The sequence below is a fragment of the Hypomesus transpacificus genome, chromosome 18 (genome assembly GCF_021917145.1).
Source record: "Hypomesus transpacificus isolate Combined female chromosome 18, fHypTra1, whole genome shotgun sequence".
NCBI classification, from domain to species: domain Eukaryota; kingdom Metazoa; phylum Chordata; class Actinopteri; order Osmeriformes; family Osmeridae; genus Hypomesus; species Hypomesus transpacificus.
Window position 1 is genome coordinate 13,270,579 of NC_061077.1, and position 21,877 is coordinate 13,292,455.

The following is a 21,877-nucleotide window of genomic DNA, read 5'->3' on the forward strand; positions in this document are numbered from 1 at the left end:
GTTTGTGAAGAAAAGAATGGTGGCCCCTCAGAACTAACAATGTATGGTACTTTCACTTTCAATTGATTGTTTGAAAACGTGATGGGATGTTCTGTACTAAAATTGCACATTATACATGTATAATGGTCTTGCATATCATATGTTATTATTGCATTTGTATACATTTTTATAGATTTTTTTTTATAAACAAATAGTTTTGGATTTATGACTCATTGTCTTTTTTTTACTACATGGGAGATCCCCCCGCCCCGTTTTACTTTTTATGGAACTTAAGTACATTTTAAATGAACTACTTGAGTAATTTTTCAGATATGTAATTTCACTTGTATTTGAGTAATATTTAATCAAAGTATTGGTACTTTTACTTAAGCAATATTTGTGTACTTTTTTCACCTCTAGTTGTCACTGATAAACATCAGCCGTGTTGAGTTGTGAAATGTGTACTTGTGTTATTATTGTCTTGACTGGAGCTGTAGTATCAAAGTCCATACAGCGAGCATACATAAAGGGAGGAGGCAGACAGGATCAAAAGCACTAAGATATTTTTACTCACAAAAATTACCAAATTCAGGACCTCCAAAAGCTCAAAGGACAGGGAGGCAGGGAGGCAGACCTTATTTCCTTTTCAACCTCATACAACGGGGTATTCTTTAGTCCTTGGAACCAAGGGCAGTTGTACATACTATTATGCATACTGTGCTTGTATGAGTACAGTATGCAAACAGACCTTGCCTAGGGCACAAAATGTGCATCAAAAAAAGGTTTTGTGGCTTCTCCTGTTCTGCAAATGTCTCAACACATTTTGACAGTCAAATATGTGCAAATACTATATATATAATATCTATTTATTTTAATATACTAAATAAGGATGATAGGATATGATCTGAGAGCACAAAACATCATTAATAATGACAGTAAAGCAATGTGAATACATGTGATATGGTACATGACCCATGATACAAGGGATTATGATAGTCTTGATGGGGTGCACCTCCACTTCCTGAAAGGGGTGCTGGAGTTGACTGTTGGCCCAGGAAGTTCCTTGTATCTCACAGCCCCTCTCTGTTGCAGTCACCAACCAAGCGCTGGTCAGCTTCCCTGCACACTGTACTCTGCGCTCATTTCCATGATGCGTACTGCCCGCAAGGCCCTGCTGTCTATTCTGGCTCTTGGCGTATTGATTTATGCCCTCCATTCATGGACCTTGTCCACTGACATCCCAGTTAATGAGCACCCAGAACTGGGCCTCAAGAGTCTTCTATTTAAGAAGCTTCATAAACCGGTGGAAGAACATGATAATATCCCGTATCATGTCAAGGAAAGTGTGGCAAGGTAAGTGACGAGCAGTGTTGGCTGCTCATGCTTTGGTTCAGTGTTGAGTGTGTGACACACCAACCTAAACACTGTGGCCTCCACAGTGGTGTACTTGGGTTAGCAGCACGTTCGCCTGGAAATCAAGACGTTAGTGTTCCTGTTTCTCTACCCAACAGTCACCAAAAGAGATGTTTTTCATTAACCGATGTGCTCTCCACCCAGTCGTCTGAAGCAGGATACATGCGTATGCGAGAGGGATGAAAGCATCCGACTGCCGTTTGCAAGCTTGCTGTTTCCACGCGTGTGGTCACATCACTTCTTCCCAGCCGTCCAGGACTCAGAGGTGAAGAGTCGCAGGACACAGGAGTATGAAAGTTTCTAGAAGAGGTATTAAAACAGTACACACGGAAATATTCACCCATGACCCCCACCCCTACTCCAAAACAAAAATACAGACATCATCATCGACAAAGGTAGGAACGGCAGCATTTAAGTGGATGGTATGCAGGCCTACACACAAACACCTAGTACAAAGCACACTCAGTTTCCATCGCATGAAAAAAGAATTCCACAATTCCTTGTAACCCATTGTCAAATTGAACCATATGAATTTGATGGAAGGTAACTGTTACGTGTGATTGATGCTTTTGTACGTCCCCATTACTACTCTAGGTCCTCCAGCGCTCTGGACCTTCTTATCATAGCAGAGGCTAACAGTCCTCTCCAGTACCCTACTCAGGGGCTGGAGGTACGACCCCTCAAGACTATCATCATCCCTGGTAAGAGCAGATAATAAACCATACATTAGAGAACTTCTGCAACCATTAAAGTGCTGTTGACAACATCTGAAGGAATAATAATGAGCTTGGTTTGAGGATAAAGAAAGTCTCTTTCTCTATAATAAATACAATTTTCACTATTGATCTCCCTGAAGGGCTGGGTCTGAAGGAACTGCCTAAAGACGTATACATGGTAGGTTCTAGTTCCTTCTGTTTGTTGTATAACTTGGTTTTAGGAGGGACTGTATGATGAGCATCCCTTCCCTGTTTAGACTTGGATCATTTTCCATTTATTTTGCATTTGATCACCATGGTGCTTTTTCTTAGGTGAATTTGACTGCACCATGGATACGTTTGATGTGGCTGGCTGCCACAGTGGATGCAATCTTCATCACAGGGGAAACATGACATAAGCATGTCCAGTAGCCATTGTGGAGGACCCAGATGCAGAGTAAACAGTTTGTTTTATTCCACACATTGACTACGATTTTGCCTGTCCTAACAGTAAACAGGTCGGTAATCCACAAAGCAGAAATAATCCAACAAGCTAGGCACAATGCAAGGTCAAAGAAACAGGGCAAAGGTCTATAATACTACATAAATCAATCTGCATATACATGCTCAGTATGTTGCTAATACAAACAATACCTCACATGAAACAAACGAAGGGCCTGACTTAAATAGACACGCTAACAATTAACAGGTGAAATCAATACAACCAAATGACACGAGACATATAAACTATACTAGACAGTGAAAAACTAGAACATGAAGTAAAACAAAAACAAAATAAAGAAGAACAAAAAAGGAAGAACCCTCACTGTCACGGCCACAGCCGTGCCCCCGTTTTTTGGTTTTGCCCTGCCCTAGTGTTTCCCTGTGTCTGTCATTGTCTCCACCTGTGTCTCGTTCAGTGGTTTTAGTTCTAGTTAGTGTCATTGTGTCCACCTGTGTCTTGTTTGGTTCTGTGTATTTAGGTTCCTGTTTTGTGTCCAGTCTTTGGCTGTTTATCAATCCGAAGAATGCTAAAAAACGTACTTGCGTTCTTCAGGAGAACGTTCTTGCCAAGCGTCAGGCGAGAATGGTCTTGCAAGACCGAGAGGACAGAGAACAACGTTCTTGCAATGACTTCTGGGAAATCAGATGCGTTCTCGCTGACCAAGTCGCCATCCGATGCATCCTCGATAAAAGGGGCGGGTCAAGAACATTTCAGGGTATTATTGGCGTTCTTGGTGACTTTTGTTCTTTGGAATGGAACCGTACTTGGGCAATGAAAGATTACGTCAAAACAGACCTGCCCTGTGCCCCTGCCTCTTTCCTGTCCTGTGCCCCTGCCTCCTTCCTGTCCTGTTCCCCTGCCGCCGGTTCAAGTATGAAGACGACTGAGGCTGTCCCTGCCGAGACTTCTGGCTGCCACCTTCCCCGCCCGTGTCCGCACTCCCAAGCTCCCCCTCGTCCGCGCTCCCAGGCGCCACCCCGGCCAAAAGGAGTCCTGGCAGCCGCCTCTTAGGTTGTGCACGGCCTCTCCACCGTCTCCTGTGCCCGTTCTGCCCCATCCTGTCTTGTTTAGGCCAATGGAAAATAACGTTTCTTTAATCCATGGCCTACTATTAATGACATTGCAATACATTGTAACCATTCTTGAAATAAATGTATTAGGTTATGTTTGTAGCATGTAGTAAAAGAACAGTAAACAATGTAATATTTATGGATTACTTAAAATGGTATTCAAAGACATTCGGAGGTGTTGTCTAATGATCATCTGCAGATGGGAGTGTCCTCCTCATTACTGCATAAAAGCACACTTACATCTCTACCTGGCGTTTGTCTTGAAAATTCAATTCAGTTACCTCACCACATCAGTTCACTAGTACCGTTTATTTCATTCCCCAAAATGAGTTGCTCCAAATGCTCAACTCCGACTGACCAGGGTCCGGACAAGCAGAAGAAGAATGCCTGCCAGTTCAATGTGCAGGGAAAGGTAAATATAGCCTTCTTTCTTCAGAGGAACTTGACAGTTTTAGCGTAAACAAACCAATCCAATATATTGTGTTGAGGAGTCTTATGCAATGATTATGTTTTAGTATTTTTTTTTATGAATAGGTAAAAATGCTGTGCAAAATGATATGTGGAAAACCCTATAGGTCTATGTGAAGTTTGTTTCAATAGCAACAGAAAGATGAATTAGAGGCTGTCTGGATGTGATTTTGAAATTAGAGGGTGGTGATGGAAATAAACGAGACAAAGGAATAAGATTGATTAGAGGGAAACAATCTTTGTCTTTAAAGTCAGAATCTGCAGGTAGGTAAACGGTGGCACACAGGAGGCTACAAATGATTTTCACTGATATTGTAGAAGTTTTTATATTGGCCAAACAACCAAAACTAAGCTCCTTGACAGAGGCGTTGTTAGACTAGGCTATATAAACTCCCCTTGCCTAACCCACTATATAGTTCAGGCACACAAGTTTGATATCAGCTTTGGCTGGGACATCAATAGTTAATGTGACATTTTAACATTTATTTGCATTAATTTGAGTTTTTTTGAGCTTCATGTAATATTGTTTTTATGTTTTAGTCAAAATAAGATGATCGGTAGGCCTATCTTTTAGAAACTATCTTTGGTTTTGTAATGTTTTCTTAGCCTACCTCAATTCTGACTTGTGTACTTCTGTGTGCGTGCTGCAGTGGCTATTTGGCAAGCTCAGAAGAGCGCGCTGACATGGAATTCTGCGTGCATCGGTTTGTGTTTTCGGTTAAACACATTTACAAGGGTTGATTGGGATACTGCATTTATTTTTTCCAGGATTATCAATCTAAATTATTGACTAATAAAGTAAATTGTTAAAACTCAAACTTTAGATTTTACTGGGATACAGAAGATTTATACTGGGGCTCGTACTCCAGTAAAAAGGGTCTATTGACGCCCCTGCCCCTTGATCTGATGGGAGAGAGTTAGATTGGAGAGTATATCACCAAATATGCTGAATTTGCAGGTATTTGACTCCATTGGTTAAATCAGAGCAAGAATGGTCAAGGAAATTTACATTTAATAACATTGCAAATGATTTGTATTGAAGGCAAACATGTTGAAAATAAAGGTTTTAAATCTTACTTTGCCTAGATAAATGTAAAGTGGAGGGAGAAAGAAACAGAATAAAGAAGAGAGCAAAGAGAAGTAGTAGCTGGAGAACACTGGTCCACTTTTATACCAAGACCATCATCAACCAACCTGACCATGTTTTATACTGAGACCATCATCTGTACAACCAACCTGACCATGTTTTATACTGAGACCATCACCTGTACAACCAACCCAACCACGGACCCTTTCTCATCAACATTGAGTTTATCACTAACAGGTTTTGGTGGGAACAATGTTCAGCTCTATTAAAAGATTTTAGAATACAAGTCATTGCGGGTCGCCGATTCCAAATGCCACTGGATTTTGTCCTCAGTATAAATGCTTAACCCTCATCCTGCCAGCATATCATTCAATGCCTACCTTGTATGTTAAATTGAATACAGACAATAATACTTACCACTGTAATAACAACCATCAGAGCAAAATTATAAATATGTTCTTCTTAAAACATTACCTAGATATGTAATCAACGTGATATGAAAAAAATAATGACTGATTATTATATTATTTTAGCAAAGTCACAGTGTTTTAAACGAAAATCTGTAGCCTACTTTACTTTAATACAAATTGTAGCTTTTATACTAAGTACATTCCAAATCGATACTTAAAAGCTTACCAATCATTATTTGATTCTGGTATCATTTAGTTTTCAGTAATTTCAAGTAAATATTATTTGTGTTAGGTAATCTATGGTGAAACCAACCAGAGTCGTTTTAACCCCAATATAAAAGTTTATATAAACCCACAGCCATTGTCTTTCAATATGAACGTAGCCTCGATAGAGACCTTGGTCTCAGTATGACCCCCTGTCAAAATAACGTTTAAAATAATGTTGAATAAATGTAATTCAAATTTAGATTTTAATCTGTACACAATGTAAAATGAATGGTGTTTACATTGAACACTGCAATACAGCCAGCACACGATATGGCTCATGCTATAGGCCTACTCAGGTGTTAAGACCCCGGGTAGAACTCGTTTACGTCTAGGTGTAGGGAGCCATAACGTAAACCGCAAACACCGAATTTAAAATAATAGGTTACATTTGTTTATTTTACAAAAACACTCCAGAGAACAATGGAAATACGAACGGTGCCAAAGAAAAGTAGGACTAATTTATCAAAAGAATTCCTAACCACGCAACCAAAAACAGCCCTAATCTAAAATACACGTAGCACTCGTTCCTAACCTGAAGTGTAACAGATATGGTGTAACGTCATGGCAACCATGGGCAGCTTACCCATACTGTCGTCACTGGGTGATGAACCAAACGAAACAAAAATCACTATATCGAGTAAAGCCGATCAAAACAGCAACAAAGATACATGTAAATATAAGAACAGCAGCGAAAACGAAAGTTACCGTTCACGCAGTACAGCCGACGGTAGAATAGAAAAAACACGGTTTGGGTGACAAGTCGACTTACGAACGGAAGACAGTTGAAGCCTGAAAGGGAGACGGACAGATAACTGATTGGACGAGGACATGCGCGCTGTGACAACGATTGAGGTTTGACAAGCCAATCACAGAGGGACATTTGAAGAACGAATGAGAGGGGTTCCCAGCACAGTGTTGTTTACAGAGTTGTTCAAACGCGTGTTATTATTCCACCACCACAATTGACGTTGGATGAATAAAACACTAGCTCTTTCAGGTGTTCAACGATCCCATACATGGGATTGTGCCAATGCACCCTTTGCTGGTCTGCATCGTTGACACACCCCAGTTCCAGAGACTTCGCTACATCAAGCAACTTGGAGGGGTCTGCTACGTCTATCCTGGGGCGTCCCACACCCGCTTTGAACACTCCATAGGGTAGGACATTCAAATGATTTGGTGATGGTACTGGATGATTTAGGTCTTGTTTTGTGCTTACTGCTAACTGGTTGTGTGTGTGTCGGTCTAGAGTGAGTCACCTGGCTGGTAGACTGGTCAAGGAGCTGAAAGAGCATCAGCCAGAACTTGAAATCACTTGCAGAGACTTCCTCTGTGTGCAGATCGCTGGCCTCTGCCTCAACCTGGGTGAGGAAAACACACACTTAACCTTGTGTACCGGTACTCACTATGAACTGAACTGCAGAGTTCCATTTCAAGGTGTGGCAGAAAGTGGTGAAGATGATATGTTGTTTTCACTCACTCTCTTTCCCACTGGGTCATACAAGACTCTTTCTGACTTGAATACGTTTTGGGCTCACCTGTGAGTAAGCTCATGTTGTTTCTCAAGATATATCTATTCGCCTTTCACACACAAATACAAATACACTCATGCTTTCCATCTTGAGTTAACAATCTCTCTCTCTATTCCCCCAACATATATTTGTATTACCAGGACATGGCCCTTTCTCCCATTTGTTTGATAAGATGTTTATCCCCAAAGTCATTGTTGGAAGTACATGGAAGGTAAAAACTGTTCTGTCTCCCTTTCTCCATCAAAACCCCAAATCAATATTTATTATTAGACACGGGCAAACATTTATGGGAATGCACTGGCTTTATTTGTGTGTGTCCTGTTGTTGTCAACTGAATGGGTTTTTAAAGCCAGTGATTCCCTGATGTTTCATAATGACTGAAGCAATTGCAAATATATGCTCTTCTATAAAATTGGTTTAATGATTTCTGCATGGTTATTTTAGGGCGGATATATTTGCATTCACAACAACAAAATGTGACCCATTTCAAGTTAGGACAGGGATCCAGCCCCATAATGCTAAACTGTTCAGGTGCAGGAAACCATTCTGCTTTGGTTCCTCTGTATTTTGGTTGTCTGGTGAAGGACTGAATACAAAAATACATTTGTCTTTACAAATGTATGTTGGGAAGACGTGTGTATGTGCATATGTTTCCACGTTGTTAACCAGAATCCTCTTTTCTTCAGCTCGAGGATGCATCCGTGGCCATGTTTGACCACCTTGTCGACCAAAATGAATTGAGGAATGTGATGGAGCAGCATGGTCTGGTCCTGCCTGAAGACCTGGACTTCATCAGGGAACAAATTGCTGGACCGATTGACAAAACCCCTGGGACAGCAGTCAGTTTTGTTACAATACATTTAGTCAAAAATAGGAACACTTGAATGATTATTATGATGATAATACACGTCCTGTCCAAACTGGTAAATATTTAGTGATTTTAAGTGAAAAGCTTTTATAAACGGGGGTGTCTCTCTCTTCTCCTACTACTCCCTTCTTCCCCTCTCGACCACAAGGTTCCTATCCAGGAATACAGAGGCTTGTTAATTATACAAGTTAACATGAGCCAAAACATGGTTGAATGGCTAATAGTTGAATGGGATCAGTTTGATCCAATTACATGTTTAACGCCTATAAACAATATTAACATGATGATATGTTTTCAAAGTCCTTGACACATTGGTCATTTTGACCCCAGGCTGTTTTAGCTGTATAAAACAGGAAATATCAGCATTTTACAAACATTTGCTTTTGTTGTTTTAGATGATATTGAGGTTTTAATAACTTGCCATTTTCAATCTTCAAAAAATGTCCCTCTGTTTTAGGGCCCTAACTTAACATAACCATACCTGTAGTATTGTGAGAACCACTGATAGTTTCCACAACATGGAAGAGGGGAAGACATCATTCTCCTGAGGACATTGATAGTTCATCCAACATGGGAGGAGCAAACATAAAAGCTGCACAGCAGCTTTTAAACCGATTCTCCTGCTTCTTCGTGGGCTCTCTCTTTATACTGTTAATTGATTTAGGGTATTCTGAAGTGGAATCTTACTAAGTCCTCAATAGTGAGGGAGAAAACCAAGGCAAGACAAGGATACGCAAAACATAGCTAAGTTCTATTATGTGGATATAACTTTCATAAATGAGTGACCTCTAAATAGATCTGTGAACAAATCTATTGCTCACTTTATTCAAATTAGAGTGAAACACAACGCCGGAAGAGGCAAAAGATTTAAAAGAAATTAAACAAGTGTAGGCTATCAGCTAGCTACTTTGCTAGATACACTGTCAGCCTAATTGGCCAATAATTAGTCTCAAGAGGTCAATGAGCATTGTTTTCATTCATTCATTTCATTGTATTTTTTCCAGTGGACTTACAAAGGCAGAACAGAGGAGAAGTCCTTCCTGTACGAAATCATAGCCAACCAGAGAAACGGTTTTGATGTTAATAAATGGGACTACTTTGCCAGGTATGTCATGCTTTCAATCACTTGGTTGTCAAAGGTCTCTGAAATTGTATTCCTAAACATATTCTTATCAATTGTCTTCTGTCAAACACACAGGGACTCCTACTACCTAGGTCTTCAGACTAACTTTGACCATGACCGCTTTATCAAATTTGCCCGAGCCTGTAAGATGGACAAGAACTATCAGATCTGTACCAGAGACAAGGTGCTACTTGTAGCCAGGCAAACCCCTTATCTTCAAATAGGGTATGACTTCTAAAGGTTCACTGTACTGATGTGTCTCTCTCAATAGGAAGTGTTCAACCTGTATGAAATGATCAACACCAGATTCAGCCTCTACAGACGAGCCTATCAGCACAGAGTGGTCAATCTCATTGAGCTCATGTGAGTATTGTACAGCAGGGGCTCACATACAGCTTCTTGTGGGAAGTCAAATGTATAAATATAGAGATGGTGGAAACCACCGTTCAATCAATCAATATTTATAGAGCATGGTTAAATACAACCATGGTTAAACAAAATGCTGTAAAAGAGGTCAAATAAAAGTTCACTCTTAGATGTAATTGCTACATTGTAATGCAAATGTTTTCTTGTCACCATCAATTTGCTTTGGCATTGCAGGATTGCAGACGCCCTTGTCAAAGCAAATGAACACATCAACATTGAAGGCTCTGGGGGGCAAATGTTCAAAATGTCAGAGGCCATATATGACATGGAGGCCTACTCTAAACTCACAGGTTCAGATTAGCCTCATACTCTTGTTGCATTTTCTCAAAAGAGCCGGGGATAACAAAAGAGGTACACCAAAACCTGTCTCTCTTTTTCCTCCTCTCTCCTCATGTAGACCATGTGTTTGAGCAGATCCTCTACTCCTCCTCTCCTGAGCTGGCTGAGGCAAGAGAGATTCTAAAGAGAATCACCCGCCGACGTCTCTACAAGTGTGTTGCCGACATTCAGACGAAGGACTTGCACACACCGGTGTGTTTGGGGTATAAAGGTAATGGGTTCAGTATGGTCATCATTTATTTCAAGCCAGAGGAGTAGCAATGTCTCATTTCCAGGTCGAGGTCGAGGACTGGGCACGTGACGTGGCAAGACGCATGAACCTGGATGCAAATGACTTTGTACTCAGCGTAAGTGTCCAGACTTTGGCCCTTTTTAAAAAGATTTGAAGACGTATACTGCTCTACATGTCTTTGTGGGTGGAATGTTAACTTATTAAGTTATATAGTTCCTTAACATAACTTGGGATGTCATGTTTTACCTTGAGATATGAAGAATATATGTTCAAGTATTCTAGGTCTGAGAACCTGGGTCTTTTATCACTCAGCCTATGATTTTACCTGTTTAAAACTGCCTCAGGTCATCACAATGGGCTATAAGAAGAGGTATGACCCCATTAAAAATGTCTGCTTCTACAAGAAGGACAAACCAACAGAAGTTGTCCCAATCACCAGAGAACAGGTCAGACCCATGCTGATGTCAATAGAACCTCCTACCACTCACTTGTATGGTTAGATGTACAGTATTGAATGAACTGGAACACAAGTGTGGCACTACTGAAAGACATGTTCAAACCAACTGTAACCTCTACCAGGTGTTATACCTCAGAGAGAAGAACTTTTCCCAGCATCAGATCAGGATCTACTATAAGAAGGAGATTGATAAAAAGACTATGGTTGTCATTGAGGATGACTTGCGCAGAAACTTCCACGAACCAGACATACGTAAGTGAATCTGTAAATTAGTCAAACGAAAGTACTTTATTTTATACTGCACATATTTCAATACATAAAGTCCCTCATAATTACTCCACAGAAAACTGTCTATGAAGTTTCAGAATAGTTTATGAAACAAAGCCTAGCAAACAAGAAGCAGATTATTTGTGCATGCTGCAATGACCCAAACAAAACAGAAAAAAGTTCCCAGTCATAGATGTGCCTGGGTTTTGCCAAAAGACCTAATCAAAAAAGCACAGTTCTAGCTATTAAGCCTCAAATGAAATGCACTTGTGATTTATAAAAGTACATCTCATTTATACCCTTCTCAGGTGTGTGGCCTACGTGGCTGTATGTATCTTAATTATTGCTTTTCCTTTATTGTCATGGCAATCCACATGATTGAACTTAACATGGTGGTAAATGGCAGTGTCCTTTGTAGGTGTTTCAGATATGAAGTCCTGTATGTGATGGTGAATGTGACATTGCATCGTGCACACACAAAAGATGTCCACAACTTGTCATTTCAGTTAAATGCAAATATCTTTGCTATTTTGGAATATACAGTATCTGCTGTTGGCGAACACCCTATCGCTAGATATTTATTCCCCTGGTTGTCAGGTAGCGTTCCAAGGAGTCAGAGGCAGTTGAATACAAACAAAGGTTTTATTGGAAAACCGAACAGGGCGAAACCGAAACTAAAACATAACAGCAACATGAGACGATCTGACAGGGACCTGCACACAGAAGGGGCATTAAATAGACAGGGTAATCAGCAGGGTAACACAAGACAGGTGGTGGTAATGATCGAAGACAAAACGAGCTGTAACCCTCACAGGGAATCTGACTGACAAACACAGACACACCCATGGGGAGGGGGACAGAAAGACAGTCATGACACTGGTGTACTGATTGACAACAAATTCACGGGCCCGTTCTCCGTGCGTCGCTAACTCAGTTAGTTGGATTTGATTGTTGACGATTTGTCATTATCTTGGATTGTTCAGTTCTTCGAAGCTCATCCTGGACTTCTTGTCATAGCAACAGGTCCGTAAGCTTAAACCTGCTCGGGAGCAGGTTTATTTTATGTAAACACGATTAGATTGAGGCTTTACCATAGCAGAGGTGATACAGGAAGTCACAGACATGTCATGACATGTCGAGTGCAGAATGACCTCCATATGGAAACCATATGGAATGCAACCAGAGCCTGTTAAGGGTTTATTAGACATTCTCTGATGCAACCAGTTCAGAACCCGGAAGTTTTTCGAGTGGCATTTCTTCCCATATTAGACATTCTCTGGATATATCTTGTCCGTTTTTACTACAGGAAACTGTTGCAGAAGGGGCAAGAATAATGAGCAGAATTTAACATGAAACCGAATTAATTGCTCATTGCGTGATATATAGGCCTAGCTAGGCTCCTTAAGCACAGCGCGATATGCTAGCCTATACTTTTTGAGAGGATAGCCTATCGTTTTTTTGTGAGGGTGTCATTTACATAATACATTTGTTGAAACCACATCATATGATTTAAATATGATAAATGAAAATATAAAAGTATGGAAAAAAACATAGGCCTAGCTTATTGTAACAAGCGATAAAACGCGTGGTCAGTACTCTACATTTAATTTGGTCGGCTACTTTTGGCCAGACTTCTTTTCTTGGATTTTGCAGACTTTGAGGTGTTCCCTTAGCCTGACGTTGTCATACTCATAATTCTAGTCAGAATATGAGTCTGAGAACTCTCCGTTGGGCTTTGACTACAGGGCGTGTTTCAAACGAGCCTGGAAAACAAATGCCTCTTCGCTCAATTGGATAGACCTACAACCAATCAGAGCAACAGAGTATGTGACGTTAAGCACCGCATAGTTGTTGTCAACAGAACTAAACTACAAGCAGACTTGAAGTATGCTTGAAGAATGAATACAAACTATTTTTGCTGGTGTTGTAAAATTAATTTAAGGGTAGGGAGAGTACTTGTTCACACGGTCAACCTTTTTGAGCGAAACAATAAAGGGCAATGCATATACGAAGTTCTCCGTTTAGGATTACAACTCCATCGGGGCCAGCTGATAAATTAAACTTTTACCGAATCCCGTAGGAAGGACGGCAAAAACATATTTTCCATCGACAAATGCCTTGATTGCGTCTCTCTGTTCCTTTTTTAAAATTAATGCGCTGTCGATGTCTTCTAAAACAGACTCGATGGCAGTATCATAACATCCCAGATCTCCAGCGGTAGCCATGTTTGTTCAAAACGAATTCAACTTAAGCGCTCTTTTGTGACGTGGGTGATTACGTTACTGTTGATCATCTGTCCATCATTGTATAAAGCCCGCCCTGGCAATTTAATTGGTTCGCCCAGATTCTGGTTTTCTGTAGTTGGTCCCCAATACGAGACCCTCCAGACCCAACTTCCCGACCAAATTTCTTTTTGGGCGGGGAGAAGTTGGGCTGGCAGCCAGGCTAGTGTTCCCTGGCGTTCTGATTAAATCTTCAAATTCGGAGTAACCGTCGAGAAAGCTGTTGCGCTGTTGGCTCTGTTGCGGAAAAAAACAGGGCGCTTATTTTGGCCATATGTGTGCAGCCAATAGCAGCGTTGCTGATCAAGGTTTCTTCTACTATCGATACATACCCTCTTTTAGACGCATACCTCAATCCAGCTATACTAATTATAAACAACATGGGTGTTCAAAGAACCGAATTAGCCAGACCATGATTAGCAAGATGCTGTCATCTTGGATGTGTCATTTGATCTTGTATGTAATAAGCGACGTACGGAGAACGGGCCCCACTGGTTAATGACAAGTTACATTCAGTAGTTTATCCCCATTTTGAACTCCACACATAAATCTATTATAGTAGACATAATAATTCTGGGGGGGGGGGGGGGGGGGGGGGGGGGGGGGGGGGGGGGGGAGACAAATAGCCCTGCAAATAGGTTCTAATTTTTTGTTGCTAATGTGAAGAGGCATTACAACTTTCAGAATGTTTGGATATATGGCGTGGAAATGGCAAGACTTTACAGTGAAGTCAACACAAGATACACTGTATGTTTTCTTGCAGACTAATATAAAGCATTTTTACAATACCCTTTACTCAAATGCAGAGACTTTCCTGTAAGACGGTGGTTCTCAAGCTGTGATAGCAGTGGTACTTGGACCTCAGACCACTGTAGAAATGTTGGCATATTGGCCAAATGTATGAAGTTAGTAACACAAACAAACAATGAGATTGTTAGGTAGGTACTGTAGCTAGCTAGAATGCTTGGTAGCCTACCATGGTTTCATATTCATTAACATGACCCACTTTTCAGCCCTAGGTGGAACCCCATAATGAGTGAGGGCCAGAACAGAAGATCAGGAGAACCAAGGAATAAAGAAAGTCTGAGCGTTTTCTCCAGAGAGCTCTCTTCTCAAATGATGAAGCACAGTGATATTTAGTATGTGTCTCTATGTGCATTGTGTTGTGTAACGGATGTGTAACTTGTCTTATTGTTAAACTGCTATGCTTCTTGGAACTGCACCCAAGACTTTCACCCACTGGTGCACTTGTGTACATGGTTGGGTGACAAAACGGATTGGATTTGTTTTAATAGAGATGATGACAAAATTATTAAGATGCAAAAAAAAAAAATCACTGAGTCAGCCCTGTTCAAACATTTTATTCACTTTCTGCCTTTTCTCCAATCACTCTGAGTTGTCATCTCTAATATAGTTAAGATGATTTTTATGTAAGGAAAACCTCAATATTTAAGAATGGTTTATTGTTAGATTCAAATTAATTGGAATGCAAACATCAAAAATGTTTCTTTATTTGGGTGTTTTTTGGGTGTTGAAGACATGTTGATTCTGTATGGGATTTGAAACCAAGTTAACATAATCGTAGCCTACATATTTAACATTGACTATTCAAATATTTTAATGGATGTGGTAGTGGGCTGAGCCTTTCAATATGTTATTCCAATGACTGTTTACCCTGCGTGTCATTTTAGTGTTTAGTTTAAGTTTGTCTCCTTCTACAGGACGAGATAGTGGCCAAGAGGCCCAAGTGTGGCTTCCTGAGTGCTAAAAGCTTTTCTTCAGATTAGTTCTTGGGATCCTGATTAATTTCCACATTTGTTCATGTTTTCTGTACCTGTCTATTAATCTGGAACACAACTGAATAAAATATTAAAAATACATTTTTGGTTTTCAACTACAACAATTGTGGATATTCCAGTTCTTGAGCCCCAACAATGACATGGCACGAACAAACATTATGTACGAGAGCAGGAAACCCTTTGGTCAGCTACCAACAGGAAACAATTGAAAATAGCACACCTGGTGATAACCAGGGGTAAGTGGGGAATAACGTCTTGTGACACAACCTTCAACTGCCCCTTTACAACATCCCATTCCCCCTCCCACCCCTCCCACATCCTGTCTTCTTTCACCTCAATAACACATACTGCCAACACTTCATTACATTGAATTTTATAGCAATTCCTATGTACCAACAATGTTTTAGAAAGGATCTTGCTATGTAGTTACATTGTAGTTGATATGAAGTGTTGCCAATGTTTAAAATGTTTTCTATTTCATAGATTCAAATAATGGCATGCATTCACAGGCTATTGGCCTCTAATGTGAGGTAACCTGTGGTTAGTGTGGAGAAATGAAATCTATGCTGCTATTAACATTTACATTACATTTACATTTAGTCATTTAGCAGACGCTCTTATCCAGAGCAACATACAGTAATTACACGGACATTCCCCCGAGGCAAGTAGGGTGAAGTGCCTTACCCAAGGACACAACGTCATTTTGCACGGCCAGGAATCAAACGGGCAAACTTCTGATTAATAGCCCGATTCCCTAACCACTCAGCCATCTAACCCCCCCCCACCCCCAATATATTTAATATGTTCTATCATGTCTGTTACATAAAAAGAAAATCAATGCTTCAGATATACCAAAATGTGTAATGGCAATGCTGAACATAAATATTCTGAATATTCCAGATATAATCAATGCTTTCAGATAAAATAAGTAATGATAATAATGCACATATATTCCAAACGTATGCAGCAGAATATGACAGTGTCTGAGAGAGTGAGAAAAGGGTCATTCTCAAGTGAATGTATCTTTTCGTGAGAAGAAGAATGCAATAAGTCAGCATAGTGACAGGGGGGCGAGAGGACCGGACCATGACCGGACTATGACCAGACCATGACTGGACCATGACCAGACCAAACCATGACCGCACCATGACCAGACCATGACCGCACCATGAACCCACCATGACCGTACCATGGGACAAGGAGAGGGTACAATGGGCCTCACAACTCTGGAGAGTCGACACCAGGAGAGTCGACACCAGGAGATAAAAGATACATGAGGTCTCACTCCTCTGTGGGTCTCGAGGACGAGACAGAACCGGTTTTAGGCGGTGCAGGATGTAACAGAACCGGTTTTAGGCGGTGGAGGATGTATCCCTTTGCTCGGAGAAGGATGTATCCTTTTGCTACTGGGACATCACCTGACCTTTAGGTCTACTCCCTGGGACATCATCAGACCCTTGGACTGCCCACCTGACTGCCCAAAGACTTCTTCTAAAATCTAATAGGATGAGGATATCCTCACCCCATCGACTGGCGGCCAATCACCTGACAAACACCTCCCTTACAGGAATGGTAGAAAAACTGACAGGTCTGGCAGAACTTGGCTAGGCAGAACTCTCTACGGCTTCTGTGGAAAACTCGCACGTCACTGTTAGGGCTGAGGTCTTGCGCACGCGCACAAACTTTCCATTTCCTTTTTATACCAGCTGCTAACACGAGTGGACGTGCTTTCAAAATATCATGCTAGCATAAAGTTAATGTTGTGTTGCCGTGTGCGTTACTGCCAATGTAAGTAACGCTATATGGTTTCGTGTTATTGCTAGCATTACTATCCTCATGTTAATGTTCACTAGCACTAGCTGTTATAACTAGTCATTTCTCGCATATGTTACATCGATTTGTTCTAACCTGTCTTCGACGTTGATCAGGGGGGTATTCCAGGTAGCGGGTTTAACAAACTCTGAGATTAACCCTGAACTCTGAGTTGAGTTACTCTAACATTGGAAACTCCGAAAATTCGGTTCCAGAAAAGCTGATATTAATTTGTAAAGTTCTCAACTCGGAGTACGGCAACTCTGAGTTTTGCGCGTGCATGAATACTACCAAAAGCCAACATCTAGCTCCGATACTAGGATTCACCATGGCAACCGACGACAAAAAACATTGTCATACTTCACCACACTTTAGATATAAGTTTTATTTCGTGTTCATGGTCAATCTGAGCACATATTCCAGAAAAAAGCAACACGGCTGTAGCAGCGTAGCCTATAGCTACAATTGGCATGGGAGACAATTGCTGCCGAGTCAATGCATTTACTGTTTGAATGCAATAGTCCATACATTGAACATTTAACCCCAGCTGTCGATAATATTACAGGAGATAAAGTGGTGGACTTAATACAATAGGGGGCTATCTTTGACAAATGATTTAACTTTCTCAACATACCCGCTGGAACAGCACGTTTTATATGTTGCAGTCTTTGATCGAACAGAAACGGGCAATAGCGGCATATGGAGTCGATCACGAGCTGCCCGCATCTCTGACCCTCAATCATATGGAAGCAAATCGTGACCAAAATTCAAATGAAAATGCATTTCCAGAAATGCATTTTCATTTTAAGAATGTGGCTGCATTATTTGACTCATAAATCAAATTAGTATTCAATCATCCTATTTGCATTTTCATTTTCTTCTTTAAGACTGCTCATTCTTTCCCTTAATTAAAATGAAAACGAAAAAGACATTTGAAATTTAATTTTCAAAATATGCCCCAGCAAATAGATACCAAAATTCAATTTGAAATGTAAAATTTGAAAATGAAAATGCATTTCCAGAAATGCATTTTCATTTTAAGAACGTGGCTGCAAAATCGTGACCACAATTCAAATTCAAATGCATTTCCAGAATTGCATTTTCATTTTCAAGAACGTGGCTGCAAAATCGTGACCACAATTCAAATTCAAATGCATTTCCAGAAATGCATTTTCATTTTAAGAACGTGGCTGCAAAATCGTGACCACAATTCAAATTCAAATGTATTTCCAGAAATGCATTTTCATTTTAAGAATGTGGCTGCATTATTTGACTCATAAATCAAATTAGTACTGATTAGTACTGAGCGGACATTGCATTTTCATTTTCATGTTCTGCCCGCAAAGAACTGCCCATAATTCGAAAACGAAAATGCATTCTGAGCGGCGCAGTAGAGTGACGTCAGTAGCCGTTCTTCTTCAGCTCCCTGCTGACCGAGCTACCCATCTTGTTCGGTAGGGGGCGGTGTGCACATACGCATTGCATTACATGGCAAATGTGCCGGGAAATTGATTGAATTGCCGGGTCTTTAGAGGACGCATCACAGATCATGGCGCTCCCTCAAATTGTGCAGACACTGATGGAATTAGCTGAGCTGGTAGAAACTAATAATATATCTGAGTCTGATGCCCGTGACCGAGTAGAACAAGTCACAGAGAGCTTGGCTGCATACTCTGCCGTCACAGACGTACACATTAATGAGGTTGCCATAGTAAACCTCTCTTCAGTCCTGGAACGGCTGGATGCTGTGGTGGAGCCTCAAATGGGACGGGGACGACCAACCATCCACATCCCGTTCGAGTCCATTGAAAACTATTTATTAAATGGTCTACTTTTTCCTGTGAAAGCAAGCTGTTTCACCTTTGGCCTGGTTCAGACAAAATCTGAATTTCCGCAATCTGAATTTGAATTTCCGCAATCTGAATTTCAAGAATCTGAATTCCTGCAATCTGAATTTTAGAATGTTTTATTTTTGGATCAAAATAATTCAGTTGTATTAAATTTGGCATACAAATAATTCAGATATTATATATTCAACAGCAATATATTTCAGTTTTATGAAATTCGACACACAAATATTTCAGATCTTTCATATTCAAATTCAGATACTTTTGTCAGCTTTCTAGCTCCATAAATCCGTTGCTTTGGATCCTCCGACGGATGGTCTGGTGGCCGACAACAGCTCCGCTATGTCCTTTATTTTTAAACCATTTAATAAATAGTTTTCGATGGACTCGAACGGGATGTGGATGGTTGGTCGTCCCCGTCCCATTTGAGGCTCCACCACAGCATCCAGCCGTTCCAGGACTGAAGAGAGGTTTACTATGGCAACCTCATTAATGTGTACGTCTGTGACGGCAGAGTATGCAGCCAAGCTCTCTGTGACTTGTTCTACTCGGTCACGGGCATCAGACTCAGATATATTATTAGTTTCTACCAGCTCAGCTAATTCCATCAGTGTCTGCACAATTTGAGGGAGCGCCATGATCTGTGATGCGTCCTCTAAAGACCCGGCAATTCAATCAATTTCCCGGCACATTTGCCATGTAATGCAATGCGTATGTGCACACCGCCCCCTACCGAACAAGATGGGTAGCTCGGTCAGCAGGGAGCTGAAGAAGAACGGCTACTGACGTCACTCTACTGCGCCGCTCAGAATGCATTTTCGTTTTCGAATTATGGGCAGTTCTTTGCGGGCAGAACATGAAAATGAAAATGCAATGTCCGCTCAGTACTAATCAGTACTAATTTGATTTATGAGTCAAATAATGCAGCCACATTCTTAAAATGAAAATGCATTTCTGGAAATACATTTGAATTTGAATTGTGGTCACGATTTTGCAGCCACGTTCTTAAAATGAAAATGCATTTCTGGAAATGCATTTTAATTTGAATTGTGGTCACGATTTTGCAGCCACGTTCTTGAAAATGAAAATGCAATTCTGGAAATGCATTTGAATTTGAATTGTGGTCACGATTTTGCAGCCACGTTCTTAAAATGAAAATGCATTTCTGGAAATGCATTTTCATTTTCAAATTTTACATTTCAAATTGAATTTTGGTATCTATTTGCTGGGGCATATTTTGAAAATTAAATTTCAAATGTCTTTTTCGTTTTCATTTTAATTAAGGGAAAGAATGAGCAGTCTTAAAGAAGAAAATGAAAATGCAAATAGGATGATTGAATACTAATTTGATTTATGAGTCAAATAATGCAGCCACATTCTTAAAATGAAAATGCATTTCTGGAAATGCATTTTCATTTGAATTTTGGTCACGATTTGCTTCCATACAATCAGTGGGCTCTGATGGAGAACATGGTGACCCTGCTCGAACCATTTGAACAGTTGACCAGAGACATGTGCTCTGCTACAGCCACAACAGCCGAAGTAATCCCTTCAGTACAAGCTTTGAAACGACTGTTGAGGAAAGAGACATCATCAGACCACGGAGTCAAAAGTTCTAAGCAGACACTACTGGAGGAGGTAAACAGGCGCTTCAATGACCTCAGTTCAGAGCCCCTGTATTGCTTTTCAGCAATACTTGACCCACGATACAAGGACCGCTACTTCGATCCAGGCGTAAAAGTGTCAGCTGTGGAAATCCTTCGGCAGAAAGTGGAACAGAACGTCCAATGCAGGGAGAACTTGGATGATGGAAACTACGAAACACCAGAAAAGCTGCCCCGAAGAGAAAGAAGCTCATTAATGGAAATGTATGATGAGATCGTGAATGAGAACGACTGCATGACACAGGAACAGGAGGGCAGTCCGGTAAAAACAGTTTAAATTTTTTTTTTTTTTTACTTGAGAATATGTCTACGACCAACATAGTAGGCCATAGTTGTTAACAGTAGATGTGAATTCGTAGACGTATTAAAGAGAACGTGTTCTTTATAATTTCTTTTATAGCTGCAAGGATACCTCGCAGAATGTCTTCTTTCACGAGACAAGAGCCCGTTGGAATATTAGAAAATAAATAAGAGTCTCTTTCCAATACTGGCCCAAGCTGCGCGGAAATACCTGTCAGCCCCTCCTACTAGTGTGGATAGCGAGCGTCTGTTTTCTGCTGCTGGCCATGTGATGGATAAAAAGCGAAACAGGATTGCATGCGAGAAAGCAGAAGAGCTTTTTTAATTGTTAATTAAGAAAAACCTGCCACTCTTGTCTCCCAAGTAACACACCACACCCTCTATCCTACCCTACTGATGTGACACAGACACACACACGACAGTCTTGGATGTTATTGAATGTTATGTGCTTTGACTTGTTATTGTGAAAACAAACTACTACACGTTAAGTGTTGTAGTGCATCCTGTTAAGTATTGAGGGCTCCAGCCATCAAGTGTGTTGCTTTGAATTTGAATTCGCATTATGTGAAAGTTACTTAGAATTTGTTTTTTATCTTATCTACTGTCAGTGGGTCTATGTAGGCCAAAGCATTCGTTGACAATTTAAATGAGCTTTCTTGTGTTAACATGTCAGAAAATAAAAAGGTCAAAACCTTTTGTAGCCTTTATTTTTATTTAAAAAATATCGGTTATTGTATCGGTATCGGCCACAATAAACCAATAATTATCGGTTATTGTTATCGGCCCTAAAATTCAATATCGGTGCATCTCTAGTTAATGTTAATACATTGTTCAGTTTCCCATCTTCCTTCAAACCATAGGGGAATTAGTTTTGGTTGTTTGGCCAATATTGACCCCCTACAATGTTGAAATAGATTTGCTGAAACACCAGTTTCAGGATGGTAGTCTACATCATGTAAATTGTAGGAATCATATGAATCATGTAAATTGTAGGAATAGCCGATATAAATAGGCTAGGCTACTTATTGTGATTTC

The 21,877-nt window shown here is 40.5% G+C and overlaps 2 protein-coding genes across 2 annotated transcripts in view; both read left to right on the forward strand.

The window, feature by feature from the left end:
- LOC124480283 (deoxynucleoside triphosphate triphosphohydrolase SAMHD1-like) overlaps positions 1–15,292 on the forward strand; it is a 41,725-nt gene extending 26,433 nt beyond the window's left edge. Inside the window, exons 2-14 of the mRNA XM_047039421.1 lie at positions 6,892–7,052; positions 7,144–7,259; positions 7,567–7,637; positions 8,113–8,265; positions 9,299–9,399; positions 9,493–9,601; positions 9,689–9,780; positions 10,018–10,133; positions 10,241–10,374; positions 10,458–10,529; positions 10,759–10,860; positions 10,994–11,123; positions 14,434–15,292. Of these exons, the coding sequence (XP_046895377.1) occupies positions 6,892–7,052; positions 7,144–7,259; positions 7,567–7,637; positions 8,113–8,265; positions 9,299–9,399; positions 9,493–9,601; positions 9,689–9,780; positions 10,018–10,133; positions 10,241–10,374; positions 10,458–10,529; positions 10,759–10,860; positions 10,994–11,123; positions 14,434–14,453 (1,377 nt within the window). The 3' untranslated portion in view covers positions 14,454–15,292. The remainder of the gene's footprint in view (positions 1–6,891; positions 7,053–7,143; positions 7,260–7,566; positions 7,638–8,112; positions 8,266–9,298; positions 9,400–9,492; positions 9,602–9,688; positions 9,781–10,017; positions 10,134–10,240; positions 10,375–10,457; positions 10,530–10,758; positions 10,861–10,993; positions 11,124–14,433) is intronic.
- Positions 15,293–17,669: 2,377 nt separating this feature from the next.
- Positions 17,670–21,002, forward strand: LOC124480272 (zinc finger BED domain-containing protein 4-like). The gene is made up of 3 exons (XM_047039403.1): positions 17,670–17,773; positions 20,330–20,804; positions 20,943–21,002. The coding sequence occupies exons 1-3, from the start codon at positions 17,688–17,690 to the stop codon at positions 21,000–21,002; spliced, it is 621 nt and encodes a 206-aa protein (XP_046895359.1). The 5' UTR covers positions 17,670–17,687.
- The last annotated feature ends 875 nt before the right edge of the window (positions 21,003–21,877 follow it).

What these genes read in the sequence shown, in the direction of transcription:
- LOC124480272 (XM_047039403.1), top strand. Translation starts at nt 17,688, where the DNA reads ATGTTGCAGTCTTTGATCGAACAGAAACGGGCAATAGCGGCATATGGA. An exon ending in GCATCTCTGACCCTCAATCA is followed by an intron (nt 17,774 to 20,329) that starts TATGGAAGCAAA and finishes TCCATACAATCA; the next exon opens with GTGGGCTCTGATGGAGAACA. An exon ending in AGGAACAGGAGGGCAGTCCG is followed by an intron (nt 20,805 to 20,942) that starts GTAAAAACAGTT and finishes TTTCTTTTATAG; the next exon opens with CTGCAAGGATACCTCGCAGA.